Source organism: Mustela nigripes, chromosome 13 (assembly GCF_022355385.1).
Source record: "Mustela nigripes isolate SB6536 chromosome 13, MUSNIG.SB6536, whole genome shotgun sequence".
Taxonomy (NCBI): domain Eukaryota; kingdom Metazoa; phylum Chordata; class Mammalia; order Carnivora; family Mustelidae; genus Mustela; species Mustela nigripes.
Window position 1 is genome coordinate 134,929,930 of NC_081569.1, and position 23,201 is coordinate 134,953,130.

Consider the following 23,201-nt stretch of genomic DNA (forward strand, 5'->3'; position numbering starts at 1 on the left):
TCGGGGACCCAGGTCCTCTCCCCAGAAGCCACCACGACTGAAACCAATGTCTGATGTTTCCTTTGAGAGAGGGGACCTACATGTATGTTTATGTATTCCAAGTGAGAACCTTTCCAATCCGCCCCCCAGCAGAATTCATATGTTGAAACCCAACCCCTAAACTGATGAGGAAGTGAGGTCTTTGAGAGGTGTTTAGGTCATGAGGGTGGGGCTCCCGTGAATGCGATTAGTGACCTCATAAAAGAGACTTCAGAGAGATCTCTCCCCGTGCCGTGTGAGCGAGAAGGGAACATCCGTGAAGCAGGAAAGGGGGCCCCTCGTCAGATACCAAATCTGCCTGGGCCTTGGTCTTGGACTTCCCAGCCTCCAGATGTGTGAGAATTAAATTTCTGTTGTTTATAAGCCCCCCAGTCGAAGACATTTTGTTATAGCGACGCTCCTAGACCAAGACCAGCACTTGCCCCCACACATATCGGGGCTACTGTCGTTGGTGACATAGAATATATATTCGACTTAATATATTTTGGCATCGGTATGAACGGAGCTGTCTTTTTTCCCTTTTCTTTCTTATTTTTTTTAAAGAGCAGAATGGAGTGCCACTGTACGCCCTGTTTATCCAACCAGCTCAGGAGACACTGCTCTTCAAATGCAGAGACCTCGACTTTGGCTTTGTCATTTCTAAACCCAAAAGGGAGTTTGCTGCCCTAAGTAATTTGGGAGCAAAACCTGAGCAGCGAGGACGCAGGGCTGTTTGATGGTCTCCATGGGATTTGGTCTCCTTTTTATCCACAATATATATGTGATGCTGCTTTTCCAAAATCGGAAGCAATTGAAAAATGCCAATTTGCAGGGAAGAGAAGCGGACACTTTGCTGCAGGTTTCTTGGGGGCCACCCAAGGAAGGGAGCACCCAGCAAAGCAGACCGGCACCCGGTCTCCTCCCCTGCCCCCAAAGGCCACGGTCTCAGCTCCTCCCCTCCTGGACCCGACCCAGCCCCGGACTCCCCCTGTCACCTTGAGGAACACCACTCGGCGCCTGGCTCAGCCTTCCCTTTCAACAACATTTCAAGATGCTGATTCTTAAAAGAGAATACAGGAATCAGGATTTTCAAAATGGGAGGGATCTTTGATGGTTAAATATCGTTTCTTTCTTTTTCTTTTCAGACCCTGGTTGTGGCCTCGGCCCACTGGCATGTATCCACGATAGCTGCCGTTCCCATATGGCTGGCAGGGGGCAGGCAGTGACCCGGAGAAGGGATAAGCTTTAATCTAGCTCGTGGGGAATAAAGGAGGAAAAGCAAGCTGTCATCTAGAAAAATGGGAGGAAAAGCGCATGCAGTGTTCTTAGGCCCTAAAGTCGCACTTGGCCTTGACCTGGCCGACCTTAGCTTCTTAGCTGAGGGTAGCGGGGGCAAAGGTCCTGCAGCTGCGGGGCCCCTGGCCCCCGTCTCTAGCTGTCCTCTTTCCGCAGAAGCTCTCTCCAGTCCCCTGGCTTCAAAGCCAGATGCCAAGAGCTCCCATATTTACAGCATCAGCTGCTGATTCGGACATTCAGCCGTGACTCAGTGTCTCCACCTGCACCGCCGACAGGCTGGCTCAGACTTCACAGGCCCCAAACGGGACTCCCCATTTTCCACCTCTCAACCTCCTCCCCTCGCAGTCGTCCATGTACCCGGTGGCTCAACGCAGAGACGAGGGGCGTCCTTCCTGGCAACCTCCCTCACTGGCCCCTCCGGCCAAGCCAATGTGACTTGTCTGTTCTGCCTTCGGATTTGGTTTCTGCCCCCCCGCCCACTGCCCTGTCCCTTCCTCCCCCGTCACCCGCACCCTCCCCTGGACAAGAGCCTCCTAGCCTGGCCCTCCCTGCTCCCACACCATTCTCCGAACAGCCGCCAGAAAGTTCCCTAGAAAATGTAAATCAGATCATATGACACTCCTGCTCGACCCCCTTCACCGGTGTCTTACCAAATGTAGAATAAAATCCAATCTTTTTTCACCATGGTCTTTGCTAAACTTCACACTCCATTTTGGCCAGTTCCAACCCTTGTAGGGAAGAATCTAGAAACTTCCCAGGCGGGGACAGAGCTGCCAGGGCCAGCACTTAGTGGGATGCCTTCCAAGGGGAGGATGGATAAGTTGTGGGATGTGTGTTAGAAAGGAAGAAAGAAAAAAAAAACAAGCAAGACGGGAATTAGCCGTCTTTCTCAGTGGCTGTGCCTCGGTGGCGGGAACACTTTATAAACGTCAGCCTGGGCTCGTGCTCCTGCTGGGCTTCCCTGGAAGAGGAGCGGCTTGGGGGACAAGGCAGAGCCGGCTAATCCCACAGGGCTTTACGTGGCCGGCGGAAAACATCTTAGAGTTGAGTAAGGAGATAAACTGCCTTGCTGGGTATAAGGTCCTGAATGTTCTCAGAGATGAGACTTAAATCCTTTGTGTATTTCTGACTGTGCTGGAATGCAGGGTTCCAGCCTGGAGGTGGGGGAGGGGTGGGGGGGCAGGGAGCAGTGGGGCTCTGTAAACCAACCCCTCCGTGACCCAACTTCCTCTTCTGTAGGGCACATTGGGGCGCCGGGCTCTGGCTTGGTGGGAGCAGGAATTCAGCAGAAATGGGACAAAGAGGGAATGAAAGGAACCAGAGGGGAGAGAAGCAGACATTGTGAAAGCAGGAAGATGAAATGTGGTAGGTCTTCAGAGCGGTGGATGGGGCTGTAGCGGGGCCAAGCATCTGAGAGCACACCTGGATACTGCAGTATCCGGGCTCTCCTCACATCTAAGATGATGTGAAGTAGCTGCTACCGCCCCCTCCACCCCGCAGGTCACTGGCACAGTCAGGGGTCAGTGACTCACTGACATGGAGGCATCAACAGCTACCCCTCGCCTCAATCCAGTGCTCCCTATGGGTTCTCCTGAAGCTAGCTTCCAGCTGAAGTCATACCCTTGCCAGACTCCTTCCCCTTTCTTGTCTTGCTTCCTTCACTTCCCTTCCACTTCCTGCTGAAAGCACTCCTTCTATAATAACACACACCTGAATCCTTGCCTCAGGCTCTGCTTCCACGGCACTGGATCTAAGACAGCATGACTAGGGAAAATCAGGAAGAACATGAAGTCTGTCAAGATATAGCCCAATAAAGCACCTGACCTCATAAGACTATGTGTAAAAGTTCAATTCCACATTACAGCATTCAAAAGCATTGAGCAGAATAAGAGCCCTGTCCTCCAGCCACCCAGAGTCAACTGCCATGACTGTAGTCCTTGGGTCAATTCAACACACCCAAACTTACTGAGTGTTCTGTGAGCAAGAGATCATGGTGTAGGCGCCCTGGGGTGGACACAGGAATGGAGTGGACTCATTCTCTGACTCCCTGGGGCCTGCAAATTAGTGGGTCCCCAAAGATGACTAGTGATTCTCTGATGAAAAGCACGAGCCCTCTGAGGACTGGACCAGGTCTTAGATATTTGGCTTTTCTGTTGCTGGCAAGATGCCTTATAAATGAATGTGGACTAGCCCAACATCATGCAAGAGTGAAAGAGAATCATCCAAAGACACAGTAACGGTCTTCCACAGTAACAAGGTGGGTCACTGAGTTTTCCAAAAATGGAGAGAATCTGCTCTCCTTGGGACAACAGGTTAGGCTTTGAACCTTGGCTGGTTCGAAACAAGGCTTAATGGCTAAGCAGACTCTCAGCAGGGTCTCTATCAGCAGAAAGGGGAGGGTCTTCATGGCGTAAAACCATCCCTCGCAGGACACTCATCACCCCCGGACCCCTGTTACAGTAAGCACCCCCCCAGTCACTATGGCAACAGAATATGAATACCCCCACATTTCCAAATGCAGCTGTTTTTACCCTGATCCGGAAACACAGGTAGGATAAGTCAGCTTAAGGCGAGCCAGGGAAAGACTGTGTGAACCAGACAGACAACAAACGTACGTAACAGCTCCGTGACCTCAAGTCTTCTTGAGCACGGCCTGCCCTCATCCTTTCCTCCTGTTTCCCTGCCTGTGTGTGTGTGTGTGTGTGTGTGTGTGTGTGTGTGTGGCAGGATATTCATCTGACCTTGGAGAAGTATGAACCTGGAGGCTGAGAGAAAAGGTTTGAAGGGGAGGAGGAGGAGAAGGAATGAAAACACCCCCTGTGTACTCAAGGTAACTTCCATTTCCAGCACCGAGTTTAGAGTCTCTCTCTTTTTTTTTTTGTCAGAGATTTTATTTATTTATTTGACAGAGAGAGATCACAAGTAGGCAGAGAGGCAGGCAGAGAGAGAGAGAGAGAGGGGGAAGTAGGCTGCCTGCTGAGCAGAGAGCCCGAGGTGGGACTCGATCCCAGGACCCTGAGATCATGACCTGAGCCGAAGGCAGCGGCCCGACCCACTGAGCCAGCCAGGCGCCCCCGAGTTTAGAGTCTCTTAAACCCAGTCATTCTCCTGGTGGAGTGGATGGAATAGGAAGGAAAGGAGCTGCTCTGCCCCTCAACAGCCCAACAGGCCAACCGCAGCCCCATTCCTAATCTCAAGCTCCACACGTCAGGGAGGGGAGGCCTTCCTGGAGAAGGAGCGACCAAGAAGAAGGACTCGGGGTCATCACCCCGCTCTGAGGTCGGCAGAGGCCCCAGTGTGAACACATGGTCTGGAAGCTTCCCAGAGAGGTTGGTCCAAGACACCTTGAACTTCTACTGATCAGTGTTCCTTCTCCAGAGGCCAAAGGGTGAAGGGCAGCACAGAGGCCACTGAGAAGTCATGACCAGTCTTGATAAGCTGCAGGCAGGCCCACGCTGCAGGACAAACAGACACCATCCCCCTGTGCAGCCTAACCATATTCAGAGAGAGAAACGGGGCAGAGAGGCAGCCTAAGTCAATCCCCATCAACTGATCTGTGAAGGGGAACAAAGCAAGACCAATATCTTGGTACCATCTTGGAAAGAGATGGTTGCCACAGCCAGGAACCCGACAGGCACACAAATGTGCCGTGGACCCTACCTCCTTCCCCTCTCTGTAAGATTAATGGTCCGCAAACACCACCTAGGTTGCTTGACTTAGCTGCTCAAAAACCTTCGGCTCCTCTAGAATAACATCCAAACTCCTCAGGCCACCCAGCCTGAGACACTTCCACTCCCATCACCCTCCCTGGAACCCTACACTCCTGAAAAGGAGAATCACAGGTTCCCAGAACGTCTGAGACCTTTCTGACGCCCCGCCTTTGCTCAGGCCATTCCTTCCCCTTGGAGCACCTCTCCCATCCACCTTTCTATCCTTCCCTGCATCTGCCTTTCCAAATCCTAACTGCTCTCTGAGACAGTTCAATGCCACCTCCTCCAGGCAGTCATCCCTGATGGCTCAGGGCTCGCGGTCTCTGTCTTCTGGAGCACTTTGTACCCGTGGCCCTCTGTGCTGGGTGACCACTTCCCATTTCCCCTCCCCTGAGCAGCGAGCTCAACCAGGGCCTGGAGAAGGAGTTCTTACTCATCTCTGGGTTGCACGAGCCAGAGCCCAGAACATGGGAGGCACTCAGTTCACACTAGCCGGGTAAATCAGAGTCCTTGCTCGGCAGATGATCCCAGGGCCACCAAACTCTTGGCAGACACTGCTTGGCATCAGCTCATCCTCGGACCTCCTCCCTTAGATGCCTTCCTTTCCATCCCTATCCTCCCCCGGCCCATCCTGCTGGCTCTCCACTGTCCCAGTCTGGGCCCCTGTTTTCTATGATCTGGACAACTGCTGTAGCTTCCTGATTCATCTTCCCCACAAACCTCTTGCTGCTCCAACCCATTCTCCTCTCAGCCACCAGTGACTGTCTTAAAAACTAAATCCTTTTGTGCACCTCTGTGGCCCAAGCCTCTTCAATGGCACTCTGGGAGGGAAAAATCCAGCTCTGTACTATGGGAAGTGTAGTTTATAAGGCCCCGAGTGATTTCGCACTACCCTCCCCAGGCTCCCCCTTGATCACTGTGCCCAGCCCAGCTGTCCAACCACAGGACCTTTGCATGTGCTGTACTTCCACATGGCGTGCCCTCCCCAGTCTGCGTAAGGTGCCTCCTTCAAGTATCAGGCAGCCTGAAAGGCCTTCGTTGGCCATACTGTCCAAGGTGGAGCCCCCCTGTAGCCCCCACTTCTTCCTGGAACCACTGGTACAGCTCATATCCCCAGCTCCTGCCACAGCATCTGGCCCAGAGTCAATGTTCAGCAGGTGTTTGCTGAATGAATGAATAAGTGAGTGAGTGAGCGAATGGTCCTCTTGACCACCTGCAGTGGTTTCCCTCTGGGCATCCCGATTCTAGTTTCATTTTCTTCTTGACTAAGAAAGTTAGGAGAATTTGGGTTGTAAACTTTTTTTTTTGTAGGCTCCATGCCCAGCATGGAGTCTGATCTAAGACTTAACTCATGACCTTGAGATCAAGACCTGAGCTGAGATCAAGAGTCAGATGCTTCACCCACTGAGCCCCCCAAGCGCCGTCGTGTTGTGATTTTTTTTTTTTTTTAGCAGAAACCAAGAATGGCTTCTTACATCTGAGTATACATACGTAGCCTCTTTATGGGTCTGTTCATTTGTCAGCATTGACTGACTTTATAGGGAAACGTCCCCTGTGTTTCCGACAGACCTCGACTCTCTCCCGGTAGCCACAGGAACAGCCTCCCAGGATGGTCCCTCCATGATGTGCCTCTGTCCTGGGCTGTCCCTGCATGCCAGGATGGAGGCAGTTCTGGGAATACCAGCCCCGGGGCCTGTGAGGGCAGACGCGGAGCCGACCCAGGCCACACGGCCCGGTCCCAGCACGCACGACAGCCTCTGGGGCCTCTGGGCTGCCCACCTGCCGGCTCTAGGTGGCAGGTCCCCCTCCCCCACCCAGCAGATGCGGAATCCATGTCTCCTTTTAATTATACCAACACCAGGCCCCACGCAAGGCCGCTTCATCAGAACCCTGCAGGGATCAGAGTTGTCAGCCAGGGGCTGTCTGGGACATGAGGCCACATGGCTGTCCACCATCCCTGGGGCCGCTCCAGGGAAGACGCCACAGCTGCTGCTCGCCTTGGAGCGATGGCAGGGTCCCGCCTCCCCCCTCAGACTGCCGCCTGGGCCGGCCCCGATGTGCTCTAGTTCACGCCTGATGTACCCAGCGCCCAGTTTCTAGCGCACAGTCCAGCTCACAGGCGCGCCCTGCCTCCTTCTCTCTGATCTCTCTCCCCTGCCGGGATGTACGCTCCGCATTATTTTGTTCCACAGCGTATCCCAAGCTCCTAGAACGTAGGAATGCTCCAGAAATGTCTGAATGAATAAAGGGCTGCCTGCCTGGCCATCACCTTTCCCAGCTTCACTCTGAGCGCCCCGGAAACTCTGTCTCTGACTCTTCATCAGCACACACGCCTGTGATAAGGCACACCTTCACGGCGGGCCCTTGGTTGCTCCCAGCCACGTGCAGCCGGATCCCTTGCATTACTCATGGCCTCCCCACTCTGCAAGGCCAGTCGCACCACTCCCCACCCTCCAGGCCCACAGTGAGCTCTGCCTGCTGCCCTGGGGACCCCCTCAAGGATCCTAGTTCATATCTCCGCCTGCCTTCCCGTGGTCACTAAGTGGGGACCACCCGACTGTTTCAGCCCTAAGTACTTACCCTCCTTCATTCCCTGGGGCACGACCCCCTTGCTCACGGCACCACCTGGCCCAGACCACCATTCTCTCCCCTGCCATCACCCTCTCCCTGCTTCTGCCTTTGGTCTCCTGCCGCTTGGCCATCTGAAGACAGCTTAGCTGGAAGCTCTCCACGCAGACCCCCCGACTCTCTGCACGGCCCAGAGCTCGAGTCCAGGACTCCGGCATGCCGTGCCTTGCCCCCACTCCTCTAACTCACCTCTTGTGCCCGTCACACACTTGCCGTCCTGGGGTGGACAGACTCTCTGTGGCCTCCAACCCCTGCCGTACTTTCTGTCGGGAATACACCCCCCTTCCCCATTTCCACTCCCAGCCTTCACCTGGAGAATCACGGCCCCTCCGCTCGGCCCCCCATTGCTTCCTGCATGGCACCTGCTCTGGGTCAGACACTCTCCACTCAGCGGACTGTCTGGGAATTCTCGGGGCTCCGTTTAGTCTGTGGTCCCCGTGTCCTGCCTCCGCGAGTTGTCCACATCCCCAACTCCACATGACAAAAAGCAGAACCCTGGTCCACCCCCATGAGCCTTCCCTGTGGGTCTCCCTGTCCCACCCGCCAGGCTGTCCTCGGTCTCTGGCCACAATGGAGAGATCCACACACATCTGTTGAAGGAGTAAATGTCTATGATCAGTTTACTGCTCTTTAAATATAGGGATCAACTACCCCAAGGGTAGGAGAGCACCCGCAGGAGTGCTGATACACTTTCTGGAGTGAGAAGGAGGGGTGTGGATCTTGGAAGGTGTAGACCCATTGGGTCTGGCCAGGGGTGAAGGCCACCCGAGGTGATCCCAGGGGAATCAGGTGACAGCCCGTAGCCTGTAGCTGGTGTCCTTCTGGGGCTCACTGGCTCAGCTGCCAACTGTCAGTGCTGCATCTCTGCCTGGGGAAGGTGGTTCCCTCACTCTTCTTGGGATCAGCTCTTAACTGTGACCCCAACTCCCTCAGCCCACAGGTCGGGTCACTCGGTGCTGCTGTCCCAGCATTTCCCAGGGCTCCCCAGCAGGACTGAGCTCCCTGCAGCTGCCCACAGGGATGACTGGCTTGTCCCGTCTCCCACTCCCACTCACTCCTTATTGGTGTTTTCTGAGATCAACTCCCAAATAGCCACCTGTCCCTGAATTTTTGTCTCAGTACCTATTTCTGAAGCTCAGACTGAGACATGGTCCCAGATGCTCCCCATGAATGGCAGGCTCAAAACTGGGAGTCCCCGCCCCGCCCCCTTGCTCCTGGAGAGCTTCTATTGTCTTAGCCGTCAGTCATGGCGTTTATGCAAACATTCAGTGCGCACCTTGCATGGGTCAGGCTCTGAGCTGTCTGGGGATGAAGAGGAATCAATAGTCCCAGTCCTCAGGGACCCGCAGAAACTCAATAGGTCAGACCAACTACTTTGTCCTGCGCATGAGTAGGACATCCTACGTGAGTTCTACAATAATATGAACTCGCCAGCATTGACAGGGTGATCCCCTGGGGCTGGCACTCTTCCTAAGCACCAGGGCGGGAGGCCATGTGACCCACTCAACAGCCTTATGAGGGAAATGAGGTTCACACCAGGCCAGGGTTATGGGGTGCCAGATCAGCTCTTGATCCCAGTACAACAGGTGGGGGAGGCTTTCAGGATCATGTCCCCCACCCTGCAGGATCCCTTTCCATTACGGGGTCACCTGCTCAACATGTGTCCTGCTCAGGGGGTGGAGCCTGCACATTGCCTCGGGATTCCTCCCCACGCCCAGAGGCCCCATGAGGAGGAAACTGTGGCTCACACTGCTTTAGAGCACCCAGGTTTATGTGCAACGTCCAGAATAGGGACTGCAAGAGGGTATGGGGTTTCCTTTCGGGATGATGGAAACGCCCTGCCATTAGATTCGGGAGTGACAGGTGCACGACACAGTGAACATACTGAACAGAGCACAGAACAGAACGCTTCCAAACAGTGAGCTTTCTATCAGACAGACTTAGAGCACCCCGGAAGCGGGCTGGAGGTGCACTTTGGCCAACGGGCATGTTTGTCATCTCCAGCCCCTGTGCTGAGTCCAGGCTCCTCTCCAGACTCCGCATTCCCAGAGGGTCAGGGTCTAGGGTGGCCCTGATTCTTGGGATCTCCCAACCCCCGTGGTGGTACCAAGATGTCACTCACTGGTGTTTGAATCTCACCGGCCTTCTGGCCCCAAGTGCCAAGGTACACACCTGTTCGTCTTCCCGAAGCACAGACCCCTCCCCGCCACCTGCCTCTGGTGACAGTCGAGGGTCTCCGCCTTGACTGGGGCAAGAGTCACCTCCCTCCATGTAGGGCAGGGCATTGGTCACTTTTTAGAAGTCCCAAGTGATGCCAACACCTCCCAGGAGCCAAAGCTCAGGCATCCAGCTGGAGGAAGGGGGTCTTGTACGATTCGTTTACGCAGCCTCTGGTACCCGCCGAGGCCCAGCCTCTTGGTGCATGTTTGCTCCGTAAATCAACAAAGAAAGGTTGGCTGAGCAAATTAGAGTCCACATAAATGTGTCATGTTTTATTTGCTGGATACCAGCAAATGAACGGGAGACAAACAATTCCATTTATTGAATTGGGAGAAGAAAATTCGGTACTTAAAAAAATTAAATGAAATCAGTTAAAAGAACGGGCCAACACAGCAACCTCTTCGATCTCAGCCGCAGCAACTTCTTCCTAAAAACATTGCCAAAGGCAAGGGAAGCAAGGGCAAAAATGAACTATTGTGACTTCATCAAGATCAAAAGCTTCTGCACAGCAAAGGAAACAGTTGACAAAAGCAAAAGACAACTGAAAGAATAGGAGAAGATATTTGCAAATGACATATCAGATAAAGGGCTAGTATACAAAATCTATAAAGAACTTATCAAACTTAACACCCAAAGAACAAATAATCCAACCAAGAAATGGGCAGAGGACATGAACAGACATTTCTGCAAAGAAGACATCCAGATGGCCAACAGACACATGCAAAAGTGCTCCACATCACTCGGCATCAGGGAAATACAAATCAAAACCACAATGAGATACCACCTCCCACCAGCCAGAATGGCGAAAATTAACAAGTCAGGGAATGACAGATGCTGGCGAGGATGCGGAGAAAGGGGAACCCTCCTACACTGTTGGTGGGAATGCAAGTTGGTGCAGCCACTCTGGAAAAAAGTATGGAGGTTCCTCAAAATGTTGAAAATAGAACTACCCTGTGACCCAGCAATCGCACTACTTGGTATTTACCCTAAAGATAGAAACGTAGTGATTCGAAGGAGCACGTGCACCCGAATGTTTATAGCAGCAATGTCCACAATAGCCAAACTATGGGAAGAACCTAGATGTCCATCAGCAGATGAATGGATCAAGAAGATGTGGTATATATACACAATGGAATACTATGCAGCCATCCAAAGAAATGAAATCTTGCCATTTGCAAAGACGTGGATGGAACAAGAGGGTATTATGATGAGTGAAATAAGTCAGTCAGAGAAAGACGATTATCATATGATCTCCCTGATATGAGGAAGTTGAGAGGCAACGTGTGGGGCTGTGGGGGGTAGGGAAGGAAAAAATGAAACAAGATGGGATTGGGAGGGAGACAAACCATAAGAGACTCTTAATCTCAGGAAACAAACTGAGGGTTGCTGGGGGGGTTGGGGGGAGGGATGGGGCGGCTGGGTGATGGACATCGGGGAGGGCATGTGCTGTGGTGAGTGCTGTGAAATATGTAAGACTGATGATTCACAGACCTGTACCCCTGGGGCAAATGATATATTATATGTTAATAAAAAAGTTATTAAAAAAAAGAATATCCACAATTACATGTAAAAGCTAATACATTAACCCTTTCTTTTCCAACCAAAAAAAAAAAAAAAGAATGCGCCCAAAACTGGTAAATTCTTCAGGATACCAGAGGCTCAAGTCCAGGGACAAGAGTCGTGCTCCCGTGTGCACTCTGCTCAGTAAAGAGCCAGCCCATTCTGTGGATGGGGGAGTTGAGGCCAATCTGGATAAGAGATTTGCTCAAGCCAGGATTATGCAGACAAGAGACCCCGTTTACTGAGAGTGGGATGCACCGGCTGTCAGGCCAGGCCCTCATGGACTATTTCTGCCCCAACCCCGGCCTTCGGAGAACAGCCTCTCGCTTTGGCAGATGAGTGAATGGAAGCTCGGAGAACGGCAGGGACCAGTGCCCAGATGCTAAGGGCTAGAGCCAGCCCCAGCGCCCAGGCCCTCCTGCTCCCAGGCCCGCAGGTGGTTCAAAGATGACAGGATGGAAACCACGTCCCTGCAAATGATGAATGTCTGATGCCCTAACGTCCAAAACCATGGTGACCGCAGAAACCAGCGTCACCAGGGCAGCCCAGGAAGCAAGACCCCTGCGAAGTGACACGGCTCCTATTTGGTGCCGAGGGTCCCTCATCAGGTCTTGCTCTCAGCGAGGACAGTGCACTGTGGTCATGCACTTTTGTAAGGAGCCCGGAGCCCTGTGGAAGCCGGTCCCACCTTCCGCACCTGTCCTTGCTTTAGAGGCCTCTGACGGCCTCCTCCGCTAGCTCCAAACTCCTTAGACCCCGGAAGAAAATCTGGCTGGCTTCTTTGATGCAACAAAGGGTTGTTAAACCTTGGATTTGTGCTAAAGTCCCAGAGGTTGTGTCCTTAAAATGACAGCTGCTGAAATGTGGGACAGCTGAGTCTCTGCTAACCCTTCACATGCTGTCTGAGTCTGCCTGACGACCCCGCCACTGAGATCAGCGACATTGAGGACCAAGGGAAGGAGCGGTGTGGGTGACGTCCCGTGGCTTCTCTGCTCCTCGATCCCACAAAACCCAGTGGCATCCCTGCCTCCTGACCCTCCCGTACAAGCAGCGACCATCCTGCCTCCTGTCCCTCCCCTACAACCACAGCCACCACCGTGTCCCCTCACCCCTGCCTCCAAACCGTCTTCAATCAAACTGGGGCTTGACAGCACCTCCTCTCCCTTGTGGCCACCTCCCCCCATTCCAGGCCACACCACTGACTACCCCACCACCACCTGTGGCCTGGACCCAAGTGACAGCCTCCTCACTGGGGACCTGGTCTCTGTAAGGTGTCAAGGAGACCATGCCACACCTCTGCTCCAGAGGTCTCTAGGTGCACTTAAAACCCCACCCTCTTCCCTAGGCTCCGGGGCCCTGCGCTGTCTGGGTGCTGCCTCCCTCTGAGCCTCGCCCTGTCCCATCCTCCTTCATGGAGCAGCCAGAGCCCCCTGGCCCTTCACACACCCCAAGTGCCACCCTGGCTGTCCCCTCCACTGAGAAAGTTCTTCGCCTGGGGTCGTCCCCCCCTCCCCCACTAATTCCCTTCCACCAGCTCCCAGCTGAAACATCACTTCCTGTCCCCACAGCACGCGATATTAAGTGACCGCCCAGTGATGCCCCATCAGACCCCAAGATTTTAGCGACCTCTGTAGCACACGTTTCCCTCTACTGGTGATGGTTTCGGTTTATTTTCTGTCCCAGGATCCTCTGGGATCCTCTGCTGGAGCCAATACACAATAAAATGTCAACTTGGTCACTGAAGGGTTCCTTCTGTCAAGTTCACGGCTGCATTCCCAGAACCTAGCCCAGGGACCGGCAAGAGCAGACAGTCAAAATTATTCGCAAACCCCACGCGAGTAGCTGCCGAGGACCTGCAATAAGCCAGACACGCGCTAGGGAACTTCACTACATCCCGCAAAGGATCCAGGCATTAGTCAATTAATTAATTAATTGCTAAAGATCAAATCTGATACTTAAAGGGCAGGATGATTGCTATAAAGGAAAAAGACAGTTCTTAAAGGGCAGGATGATTGTTATAATTATAGGAAAAAGTTCAAAGAGTTTGTAAAGATGGAGGGTAGCCTGTTTTTAAAAATGTGGGCATCTTCTCTGACCCTCCTCTCTCAAGAGGCAGCGACTGAGTCCCACCCCCGCAGTGCGAGCAGCCCTGGGCCCGTGATTCCAAGACCCAATACAGCAGCCGTGATGCGTCACCTCCTCAGCTGGCTTCCACCTGCTCTTAAGGCTCGGCCCGCAGCCGCCATGCTTCGAGGAAGCCTGAGCCCCAAGAGGATAGCATGTGGGTCTGGGGGACCCGGCTGGCTGGGGACCCAGCCGACAGAAAGCACCAACCACCCGACGTGAGCAGGGAAGCCATCAAGGTGCAGCCAGCCCCAGGCAACTCACGGTAACTGCAGGACAGACCTCCAGCGCGAGCCTCCTGCTGGGGCCCCTGTGAACCCCACGCCCGCGAAAGGAAGGGAGAACAGGTGGGCAGTTGATTTCACCATGAATTTTGGGATGATCCCCAAACTCTTAGCTGTAGATAGAACTGGGAATGGTGTGACCTCTGCGGAAATCAGGGAGGGTTTTCTGGGAGGATATTCAAGCTGCTGTCTACATGACTTAAGGTCAACTCCTTTGAGGGGGAGCCTAGCACAGGGAAGGACTCACACATTCAAAGGCTCTGAGAGGGGAAGAGCGAGGTGCGTTCAAGGAAAGGAGGGGGGATCCCCCGACGCTGGCTGTCCACAGTGGAGGGGCAGAGGTAGGCAAAGGAGGCAGCAGGAAGCAGGAATGACTGCCCCTTCTTTCCAGCTGGGCAGCCTGAGACCAGTAACTCACCCTCTCTGAGCGCTAGGCTCCGCACAGAAATTGGGGATAATACCACTTACTACAGAGGAGTGGCTGAGGTTTAAATGAGCTGAGGCAAGCCTCCACCTCAGTACCGGGAGCTAAATATCATTTTCCTTCTAGTGTTCTGGGTGAGTGGAAAAAAAAAAAAAAAAAGCATTCTAGAACTTCCACAGTCCCATGTGTTTCTCTTTGTTAAAACTTGGCCCTTGGCACACAGGATGTGGAGCCAGGTGACCCCATGCTAGCTCCACCACCGCTGGGCGACCTCTGGGGAGTCACTTAACCTCTCTTCTGGTTTTTCTAAGAATAAAACAAATGCAAAAAATAAAACCTCTATCAGTGACTTGACTCCGTGAAGACAGGCACTATGGAAATGCAGGCTCACGTCTCTGTTCTGCCACAGCTATTTTGGGCTCAATCAGCCTCAGGAACAGGTCTCACGGAGGGGCGTACGTGCTTTTCCTTGAGGGCTGGTACGCGTCTCCTTCCCTGGCCTCAGCCGTGTCTGAGTCACACGCGGGGACGAGTGCGCACTGCTGACATTTACCGAGCGAGCCCAGGTCCTGAGCTCTGGCGGCTGCCGTGGGCTTGCTGCTCGGGCTCCTTGAGTGTGCCTTTGTCTCTGCCAGGATTCACGCCCGCCCATGCCTCCCAGAAATACGCGGGCCTGGGGAGCCCCGACTGACCGTGAGCCCAGCAAGGGCTCCCCAGAAAGGGACCCTGGGCGGAACTCTCCAAAAACCTTTCCCTTTCTGTTGAAAATCCGGGAGAGACGACACATCCTTAAAGAGCCAACTTCATCCTCAAGTTTCTAACCTGATGCTCCTTCGCCAGCCCCGTGTCTGAGTAACCCCTAACCTGGACGCCAGTTACCATTAACACCTATTAGCTGCCATTCATTGTACGACTTGGGCTCTGGGTTCTGCACTGTGTTAACTTTACGGCACCAAATCCCCCCAACCATCCCCATGCAGCCACTGTTGTCACTGGCCCCATTTTACAGATGCAGCAACTGAGGTCCCATGCAGTTAAGGATAGCTTGCCCTAAGCCCTTAGCTAATGAGCAAGATTTGGCACCAGGTCTGGAGGGCAGGAGAGATGGGCTGCCATAGGGCTTCTCAAGCATGGAGTTTCTGCCTCATTCAGTCTATGTCATCTCCAGTCTTCCCAGCAACCCCTTCTCCCGGGGGGTACCCCCAGCCCCACTTTACAGATGAGGGAACTGAGGCCCTAAGAGGGAATGGGACGTGCCCAGCATCACAGAACTAGGGAGTGGAAGGGCCGGGTCTGCCTTTAACATCTCTGTCAAGCTCTAGAATGCCGGTTCTCAAAGTGTGTACCCTGGGCCAGCGACGGCTGAGAATGTATGAGAAACGCAAATCCTCAGGCCCTACTCCAGACCTACTGAACCAGGAATTCTGGGGATGGGGTCCAGTAACCTGGGTGGAAACAAGCCTTCCAGGGGCTTCTGACTACACTGGACCCCTGGTCCAGTGTCTCCCAACAACCCGCAGCTTGTACAAGTTTACAAGGTGATGTTGCCCCTTCCTTTTAAGGGTGGTGAAAACCTGTGCTTGAGAAACAAAGGGCAGATCGGGGAGATGCTCTTCCACGCGCCTTTCCCCATGGCAGGTGGGACTCAGGCAGGGCCGCCTCCACAACTGCCCAGGGCTTCCGGCAAGGGTGGTGCGGGGCTGCCCCCCCCATAGGAACACACAGCTGAGCTGTCCCCATGAGCAATGAGTTCCAGATGGAGACCGGGGGTGGGCCAGTGTCCCTGAAAGTTTCATGATAAAACAAAACAAAACGAACACACCCAAACCAAACAGATCAACACCTAAAAACCCACCTTGCCTTTGTTAGAAGAGCGGCCTGGCGAAAGGGAGACGGGCTGTCTCAGTCAGCCCAGGGCTGAAGCGTTCCATGGGTCCCTGTGCTCCAGCCCAGCCAACAGCTACTGGAGAATTCTTTCACACTATCCCAGGCCCTCCCTTCCAGCCCCTACCGGGGAGGCCAAGTCCCTGGGTGGCCCTGGGGCTGCTGGCCTGCCCACTGCCCACTGCCCACTGCGGGAACTTGGCCAACGCTGGCCAGCGGAGGAGAGGCCCTTGTGAGTGGAAGGGATGTAAGGCACATCCATGGGACAAATGGGCAAAAGGCGGACACACGTCCAGAAAGAGCGTCTCCGGAAACACGGCACTCCTTCTGCAAACAACTTCGTGAGGGCAGGAGCCACCCCTCTCTCGCTCACTGCTAACCTCCTAGCCCTTGGCACCTTGCCTGGCACCTGCTGAGCTCCACACACACCTCGTGAACGAAGCTCCGTGCCCGTGGGAGAGGCTGATTCCTTGGGGACTAGAGAACAGGCTGAAGTCGTAGATGTGGCTCTCTGTCTGACATATACTGGGCACAACTTGGATGCAGGATCTAGACTGATCTCAACAAGGACGGAAAGAATGGACAAATCCTTTTCTCTGCCACTGGTCTCATATCATAGCTCCAGGCAGGCCATGGCCAAGGGGGTATCCTCTGTCCCATCCCTGCCCAGTGTCCATGTCCCCTACTTGGCTTTTCCCTTGGAAAGCCACCACTCCTTTAACCTCCATTCCTGCATGCCAATGGCAAGGGTGGTCACATGGCCCAGGCCTGACCAGTCAGCTCATTCCAGCCCGTGGGACTCACCACCACTGACCCAAGGACAGACACGTGACCCAAGCTGGCCCACTGACAGTCAGCCCCAAGACTTGAGTTGAAAGATTCAGAAAGAGAAGTTCCCTTTGTAGGAAGATTACTGACAGTAAGGTTGATGGAATCCGGGAGCCTAGAGTCCTCAGGGCCTGGGCAGGCCTGAGAGAAGGGACAACCAGGGGAAACCAGAAGACAGAGAGACAGAGGCAGAAATCCAACACGATCATCGTGCGGGACCTGCCTTTGGAATATCCTGACACGCGAGTCAGGAAACTAACATCTCTCACCCTAGTTTTAGTATGGCTTGAGCTGCTTCGAGATGCGTCTCTGCTCCATATAACCAAAGGAGCCCCCCCTCCCACCTCCTCAACCCCAGAAGCCCTCAGGCCCCAAACCCAACACGAGGCACTCCCTGCCTGCCTCCCCTTCTCTACGGCTCCCAGCTTGGCTCCAGGCCCTCAGGGATGGTCTAGGGCTTGAAGCCTCTTACAAGGTCCGCACTGGACTCCAGTCTAGCAGCTCACCCTCAAACCACCCTCCACACTGTCAGGAGAACGGATCTTTCTAAAGAAGACAATACAGAATCAGGCCAGTTCCCCAAGGCACACCTTTGTGAGCTTGCAGCATTTGATGGCGATTCCTGAAGCGGGGGTGCGGGGGGCGTCCACGCAGGTAAGTAAGCTGATGCACACGGACCCAGCACGCTAATACACGGAGACAGAACGAGAAGCTTCGGCCCCCTCTGGTCCTCTTATTAAGCCTCCTGATTTCTTTATGGAGAAAAATCTCTCTGGGGCCCTACCAGGGCCCTGATATATCTCTACCACTTGCTTCTCTCCCTTTCTAACAGAAAGAGGGAAAGCCTTGAACTCGGCACCTTCTGCAACAAGCCAGAACTTTGGAATGTGTTTTGTGCCCGTTGCGTCTGTTTTTAGGGTCACCTTCTGCGTATGCAAATGACACCGGTTTTTCATTGACAGTCGTTACATAAAGTTTTCCTTGGAAATTAATTTGTATAAACACAAAAGTGAGTCTATTTAAAGAAAAACGAAGGCAAACAACAGGATGTAATAGGAGATGGTGAATCACGTTTGGCAAACAGTGATTCACAGGATGCCGTGTGATCTCCTCCGCGGGGCACACGAGGCCCTCACGGGCTGCCCCTTGTCCGCTCCTTCAAACCCACCGAAGGGCTCTGGACTCCCACGATGAGGCTCACAAAGTCATTACTCTGTTGCTTCTGCCTGATGTCCTTGTAAGGACCTATTTAGCCAGAGCGACTCCATCTTAGTTAAAAGCCATTTTGTTGTTTGTGCAAGTAAAACTTAAACTGACTCTGCCTCCCTCCCCCCAGAGAAACTTACTTAGAAGCAAGTCTGGGAAACCAGTAAAATATGGTCAGCTAGTTCCTAATAACAGAGCCCAGAATACAAGGACGAGTCAGGCCAGGAGGAGACATCCAATCAGTAAAAGTACACATATTGTCTCCCTAACCACCAAAGAATGTAAACTCTGCCTTTTCGGCGCCAAACTTGAGCGCCAATTCTGCCCAGAGTAATAGGTTAGTTCAAACAGCTACTAAAGGGTAAATTATAATTCAATCGGTCACCTGCTGTGACCTAACATGACTATGCAATGTTACAATCTCACTGGCCACCTACGTCTGGCCAGGCTTTTTTGCTCTATAAAAGTTAGTCTGTGAGACTGGAAGGGGTCGCTCTCTTCGGAGGTGGCCCTGACTGGTGTCAATCAATTCTTAAGGATGTAAGATGGGGGGTGGTCGCTTCGGAGATGGCCCTGGCCGGTCAGTCTGACTTCTAATGCTTACCATGGAATAAAGCTTTGCAGAACTTTCACCTTGTCTCAGTCTCGTTCCCCTGGCCGATCAGTCTAACTTCTAATACTTGATAAATAAAACTTTAAATAACTTTCACTTTGTCTCCGTCTTGTTTTGTTTAATAACGGACCTAACAGTCCTTCCCTCACACCCTCCTTTTTGACCTAGAACAATCCTGTTTTTTCTGGGAGACCCAGGTGAATGTTGCTGTCTACTGTGGCCCAACTATTCGAAGATCTCGTGGCCACCTGGGTTCTCTCGGTCCACGTTTTGGGGACTGCTAACACCAAGGCCTTCTCTGTGAGGCTGAGAGACTCCAGGAGACCAGAATGGCCTTTTTATCTCTGTGTCTGGCACAGAAGCTTGGTTAGCACGGGGTGAATGGAAGGGACTCCCATGGTGGGGGGCAGGTGTGGATCCATCAGATGCAAGCATATAGGGGGACCACTCAGACCCAGAGCCTAGACAGCAACAAGGGGAGGATTGCTCATGGAAGGGAAGGGGGAAGGAGTGATCTCCAGACACAGGTGCCCGAGGCTGGGCTGCATGGCACAGCCCAGGGATTCCCTCTGGAAGGCAGAGGACGAGAGCATCCCAGGCTACCGGGTCCTGCAGAGGCCTGGAACACAGGGCCTGGCAGGCCAAGCTTCTTGACTTGAACTTACATTTGGATCACCTTTGAACTTGTAATGCCAATTCCTAAGCCTTACCCCAAAGACTGACTCGGTAGGTTTGAAGTGGGTCCTGAGCCACACTTTAAAAGGAATGCCTCGGGGCGTCTGGGTGGCTCAGTTGGTTGAGCAGACGACTCTTGGTTTCAGCTCAGGTCATGATCTCAGGGTCCTGAGATCGGCCCCGTGTGGGGCTTGGCACGCAGCGGGGAGTCTGCTGGAAGATTCTCTTTCTGCCTCTGCTCCTCCCCCCACATTCTCTCTTGCACAGTCTCATGCTCTCTCTCTCTCTAAAATAAATAAATGAAAAAAGGAACGGCTCAAGGGATGTTGAGAGCCACACTCTGGGAAGCACTGGGCCACAGGTGTCAGGTACGAACACAGACAGGTAAGGGCCTAGCAGACAAAATGCAGAAATACGTCCGAACAGCAAAGCGCCCCCCCAGCACCGCATCACTGTCTGGACACCAAGAGCCTTAAGACCCAGTCCACCCAAGAAGGAGCGTTTTCAAGGTTATTTAAAATATGCCCCCAAATAATTCAACGGAGATGTGTTTCACGAGAGAGAGCCACATACACGGTCACAGGCAGCGTTACAGGCCGGCCCCGGAGCCATCCATCCCCAAAATACAGAACCTCTTGTTAGAGACCTTCTCAACTAGCGATTGTGAGCAGGAACCTTAACCCCTCCGAGTCAGGAGGAGGCCACTTCTGGCTAAAGAAACCCTCCTTTGTTTGGATGGCCAGGCAATCACATTGTTGGTAGATGAAATCAAGGCCAGCCAGTGAAAGGGAGGTTTCTAGCAGAACTTGCGGCAAAAGGGCTGTAAGGCCCAACACTTGGGTTTGCTACCAAACACCTGGGTTCGCTACCAATCGCCTCCTGATGGGCGAATTAAAATAGAGAAGCGAAAGCATGTGCACCCGTGGGGTCTTTAAGACCAGCCCGGAGGCCGCCCCCCTTCCAAGCTCTGGCCTTCAGAACAATCCAGGCCGAGCCACTCATCAAATGGAGATTGACTTTTATCTGATTAACCGATGGAGAGACATCCTCTTCCACTCCGCGGAACGTTCTGTGGGAAAGGCGCTCTGCAGACTGCAGGGAGAAGTCGGGCCTTGGCTTCCCTCCTGCTCGGCCAGTGGAAAATTACAAAGGAAGGAAGGCTGTCCTTCGCTCTGCTCACCGGTTCTTCCTGGGCCCGGAAAACACAAAGGGAACCCCAGAAACAGGCGAGCCTTTACTTACCTGGGGCGGAGAGGAGTCGGGGAGGCGGTGGGGGCGGGGGTGGCGGCGGCAGCAAGGGAGGGGGCCGGCACTGGCAGATGTGTTGGCAGCTGTCGGTCACCTTGGAGCAGGACTTCTGGGGCTCCCCGTGAGTCACCTGCAGAAACAGGCAGGTGCTCGAGAGGAGACCATGAGGCCGCTGGGAGCCAAAACGGGCCTACCCCACCCACTGTGAGCCAGGCTGGAACTCGGGATCCCGCCCCCAGACCACCACGGGCAGAAGGCAGGAGTTGGGGTGGTTCTAAGGGAACGGTGTTGTGGGCAGCCGGCCTGGTGGGTTTAGAGACCAAGCTTTTATTCCCAGCTCTGCCAGGGGTTGGCTGTGAGATCGCAGCACGTGACCTGGCTATTGACGGGGAGACGAGGAGTTGACGGCTAACTCTTGGAATTTCCCTTCCGCACAAGTGAGGGACCTGAGGCCCAGGCTGCCCGAGGGTCCCACACCCCGGGCGGTGACAGGACACTGATTTGACCGCATCAGTAACCTGCGCCAACCATTCCTGCAGTCTTCCTCCGAACAGCACAAGGCCAAGCCCTCCCCTTTTCTCTGCCCACAGGTCCTGACAGCCTTCCTATGTCCTTGCAGGGCCAAGGTACCCCCCACCTGGAGGGAGGAACCTTACCCAGCCCGGCCATGTGAGCAAAGACAGCCTGAGGGGTCTTGTGGGAAACACAGTCCTTGGGCGCCTGCCCACAGTTCAGGAGCTCACGGGGCCATGTGGTTCTGCTCCAGAGGCCCCCCCACAACGTTTCCAGCCCCACCTCAGTCCACACTCTCAGCTTCTGCTCTGCTCTCAACGCCCTTCCTCTAGTCCCTGGACCCTGGCCACGCACCATCCTCCCCTTTATATATGCTGCTCCAATGTTCTAGAATGTTCTCAAACTTGATCCATGACTCGGTCTGGCGATCAGCTTCTCAGGCAAACCCCTCAGACCAGGTCAGAGCTCCTTTTATAGGCTCTCCGGGCACCAGGCTGCTCTCTGGGGGCAAAAATCTCATTTGGGTGATTACCTGATTCCTACCTGTCTTCACCATTGGACTAGAGGCTCTACAGGGACAGGGACCCAGCCTTTTGTTTTCCCTCACTAAGGCAGTGCCTGGCATCCAATAAGTATTTGGTGAATAAATGAACGAGTATTAAAAACTTGACCAGAATCCATGCCTCTTGACTCCTGGCCTGGTGTTTTCCGACACTGGTCTTCAGTTCTGCACCTGTCAGCCAGGATGGGGCCAGGCTTGACCAGCAGTTCCCAGCCCTGGGTGCACATGAGAGCCTCCCAGGGAGCTTTAAAAAATACTCACTCCCAACCCTTTCCTAAGACCGATTAAATCAAAATTTCTGCAGGTAGAACTGGGCATGGCTGTTTTGTGTAATTTGCCCAGGCTAGACTTCGACTGGCTAGCCCGCGTGAACACTGCTGGTTCACACAAACCAGCGTCCTGCCCTAAGCCTCGAGCCTAGGGTTCAGTGCCTGGCCCAGGGAACGAGGGGATTTAAAGGTATGAAGGGAAGGAGCTGGTGGGCATCCTCTTGTCAATGAAGCCCACAGTAACTTCTCCGGCTGTGCTCTCAGGGGAGTAGAAACCCAGAACCCCAGTTTCTCTGCAGGTAGCGTCCTGCCGCTGGGAAGAACATTCTATAGATGGCCTTTGGAGGCCAATTCTACCATGTGTGTCCTGGACCAGCAGGGAGAGCCCTGGGGCTCCGATGCTCCCTTCACACTTGGTGGCTGTGAACAAGCTGGGTGATGACCACTGGGTGATGGCAGTGGCTGATTTACAGCCCTAACTTAGTATCTTTACAGCCCTAACTTAGTATCTACGAGGGAGGAAGCAGCTGCTCACCACCTTTTAGTGTTCTTAAAGGGCCACTGACTGCGTTTCAAACTCCAAAGGCAATCTCATCAGATCCTTGGATGAGGAACCTTTCCCAGTAAGTTGGTGGGGATCCCTATCTCCCGGCGCAGCCATGGTACCCCCACCGGCTTCTCCAGCAGTGCCCCTGTCGGCTCTGCCGTGGTCATCGAGCTGCCCTCCTCCCGGTTCCGACCAGCGCCGGCCTCCCAGGTGGCTTCTGTGCTGGACTCCACAGTGTGCAAACATCATGCAAGGCCACTGCCAAAGCAAGGACTCTCCCACTCTCCAAGGGGCAGTTTACACGAGAGTTCGAGAGGAGCACGTCTGCTTAACCTGGCCCAACATGATGACCCATTTTTGTGAGCCGCTGTAAGGGCACGGATGTATATGAGAGTTTAATGTGATAAAGTTATTGGCAGGGAAGCTGGGGCCAAGTTTCAAGGCTTAAGGGGGAGAGAACAAAGGAGTGCGCCTGGCATTTAAAAATAAAAATCGATGGTTCCTGGGTCTCTCTGCTAATGGCCCCCTGAAATGGGACTGTGCACCACTGCTTAACCCATCACCCTCACAAAAGCATCCAGTTTGGGGTATC

General features: G+C 53.7%; 1 protein-coding gene across 7 annotated transcripts in view; it reads right to left on the bottom strand.

Moving 5' to 3' along the window:
* Positions 1 to 23,201, bottom strand: part of PRIMA1 (proline rich membrane anchor 1) — a 60,768-nt gene that overhangs the window by 31,803 nt on the left and 5,764 nt on the right. For all 7 annotated transcript variants that reach the window (XR_009399210.1, XR_009399209.1, XM_059373868.1 and 4 more), the window contains exon 3: positions 20,713 to 20,848. Coding sequence is in view for 5 of the 7 variants with exons in the window: in XM_059373868.1 (XP_059229851.1) it covers positions 20,713 to 20,848 (136 nt within the window). In the remaining 2 variants the exon portion in view is untranslated. The remainder of the gene's footprint in view (positions 1 to 20,712; positions 20,849 to 23,201) is intronic.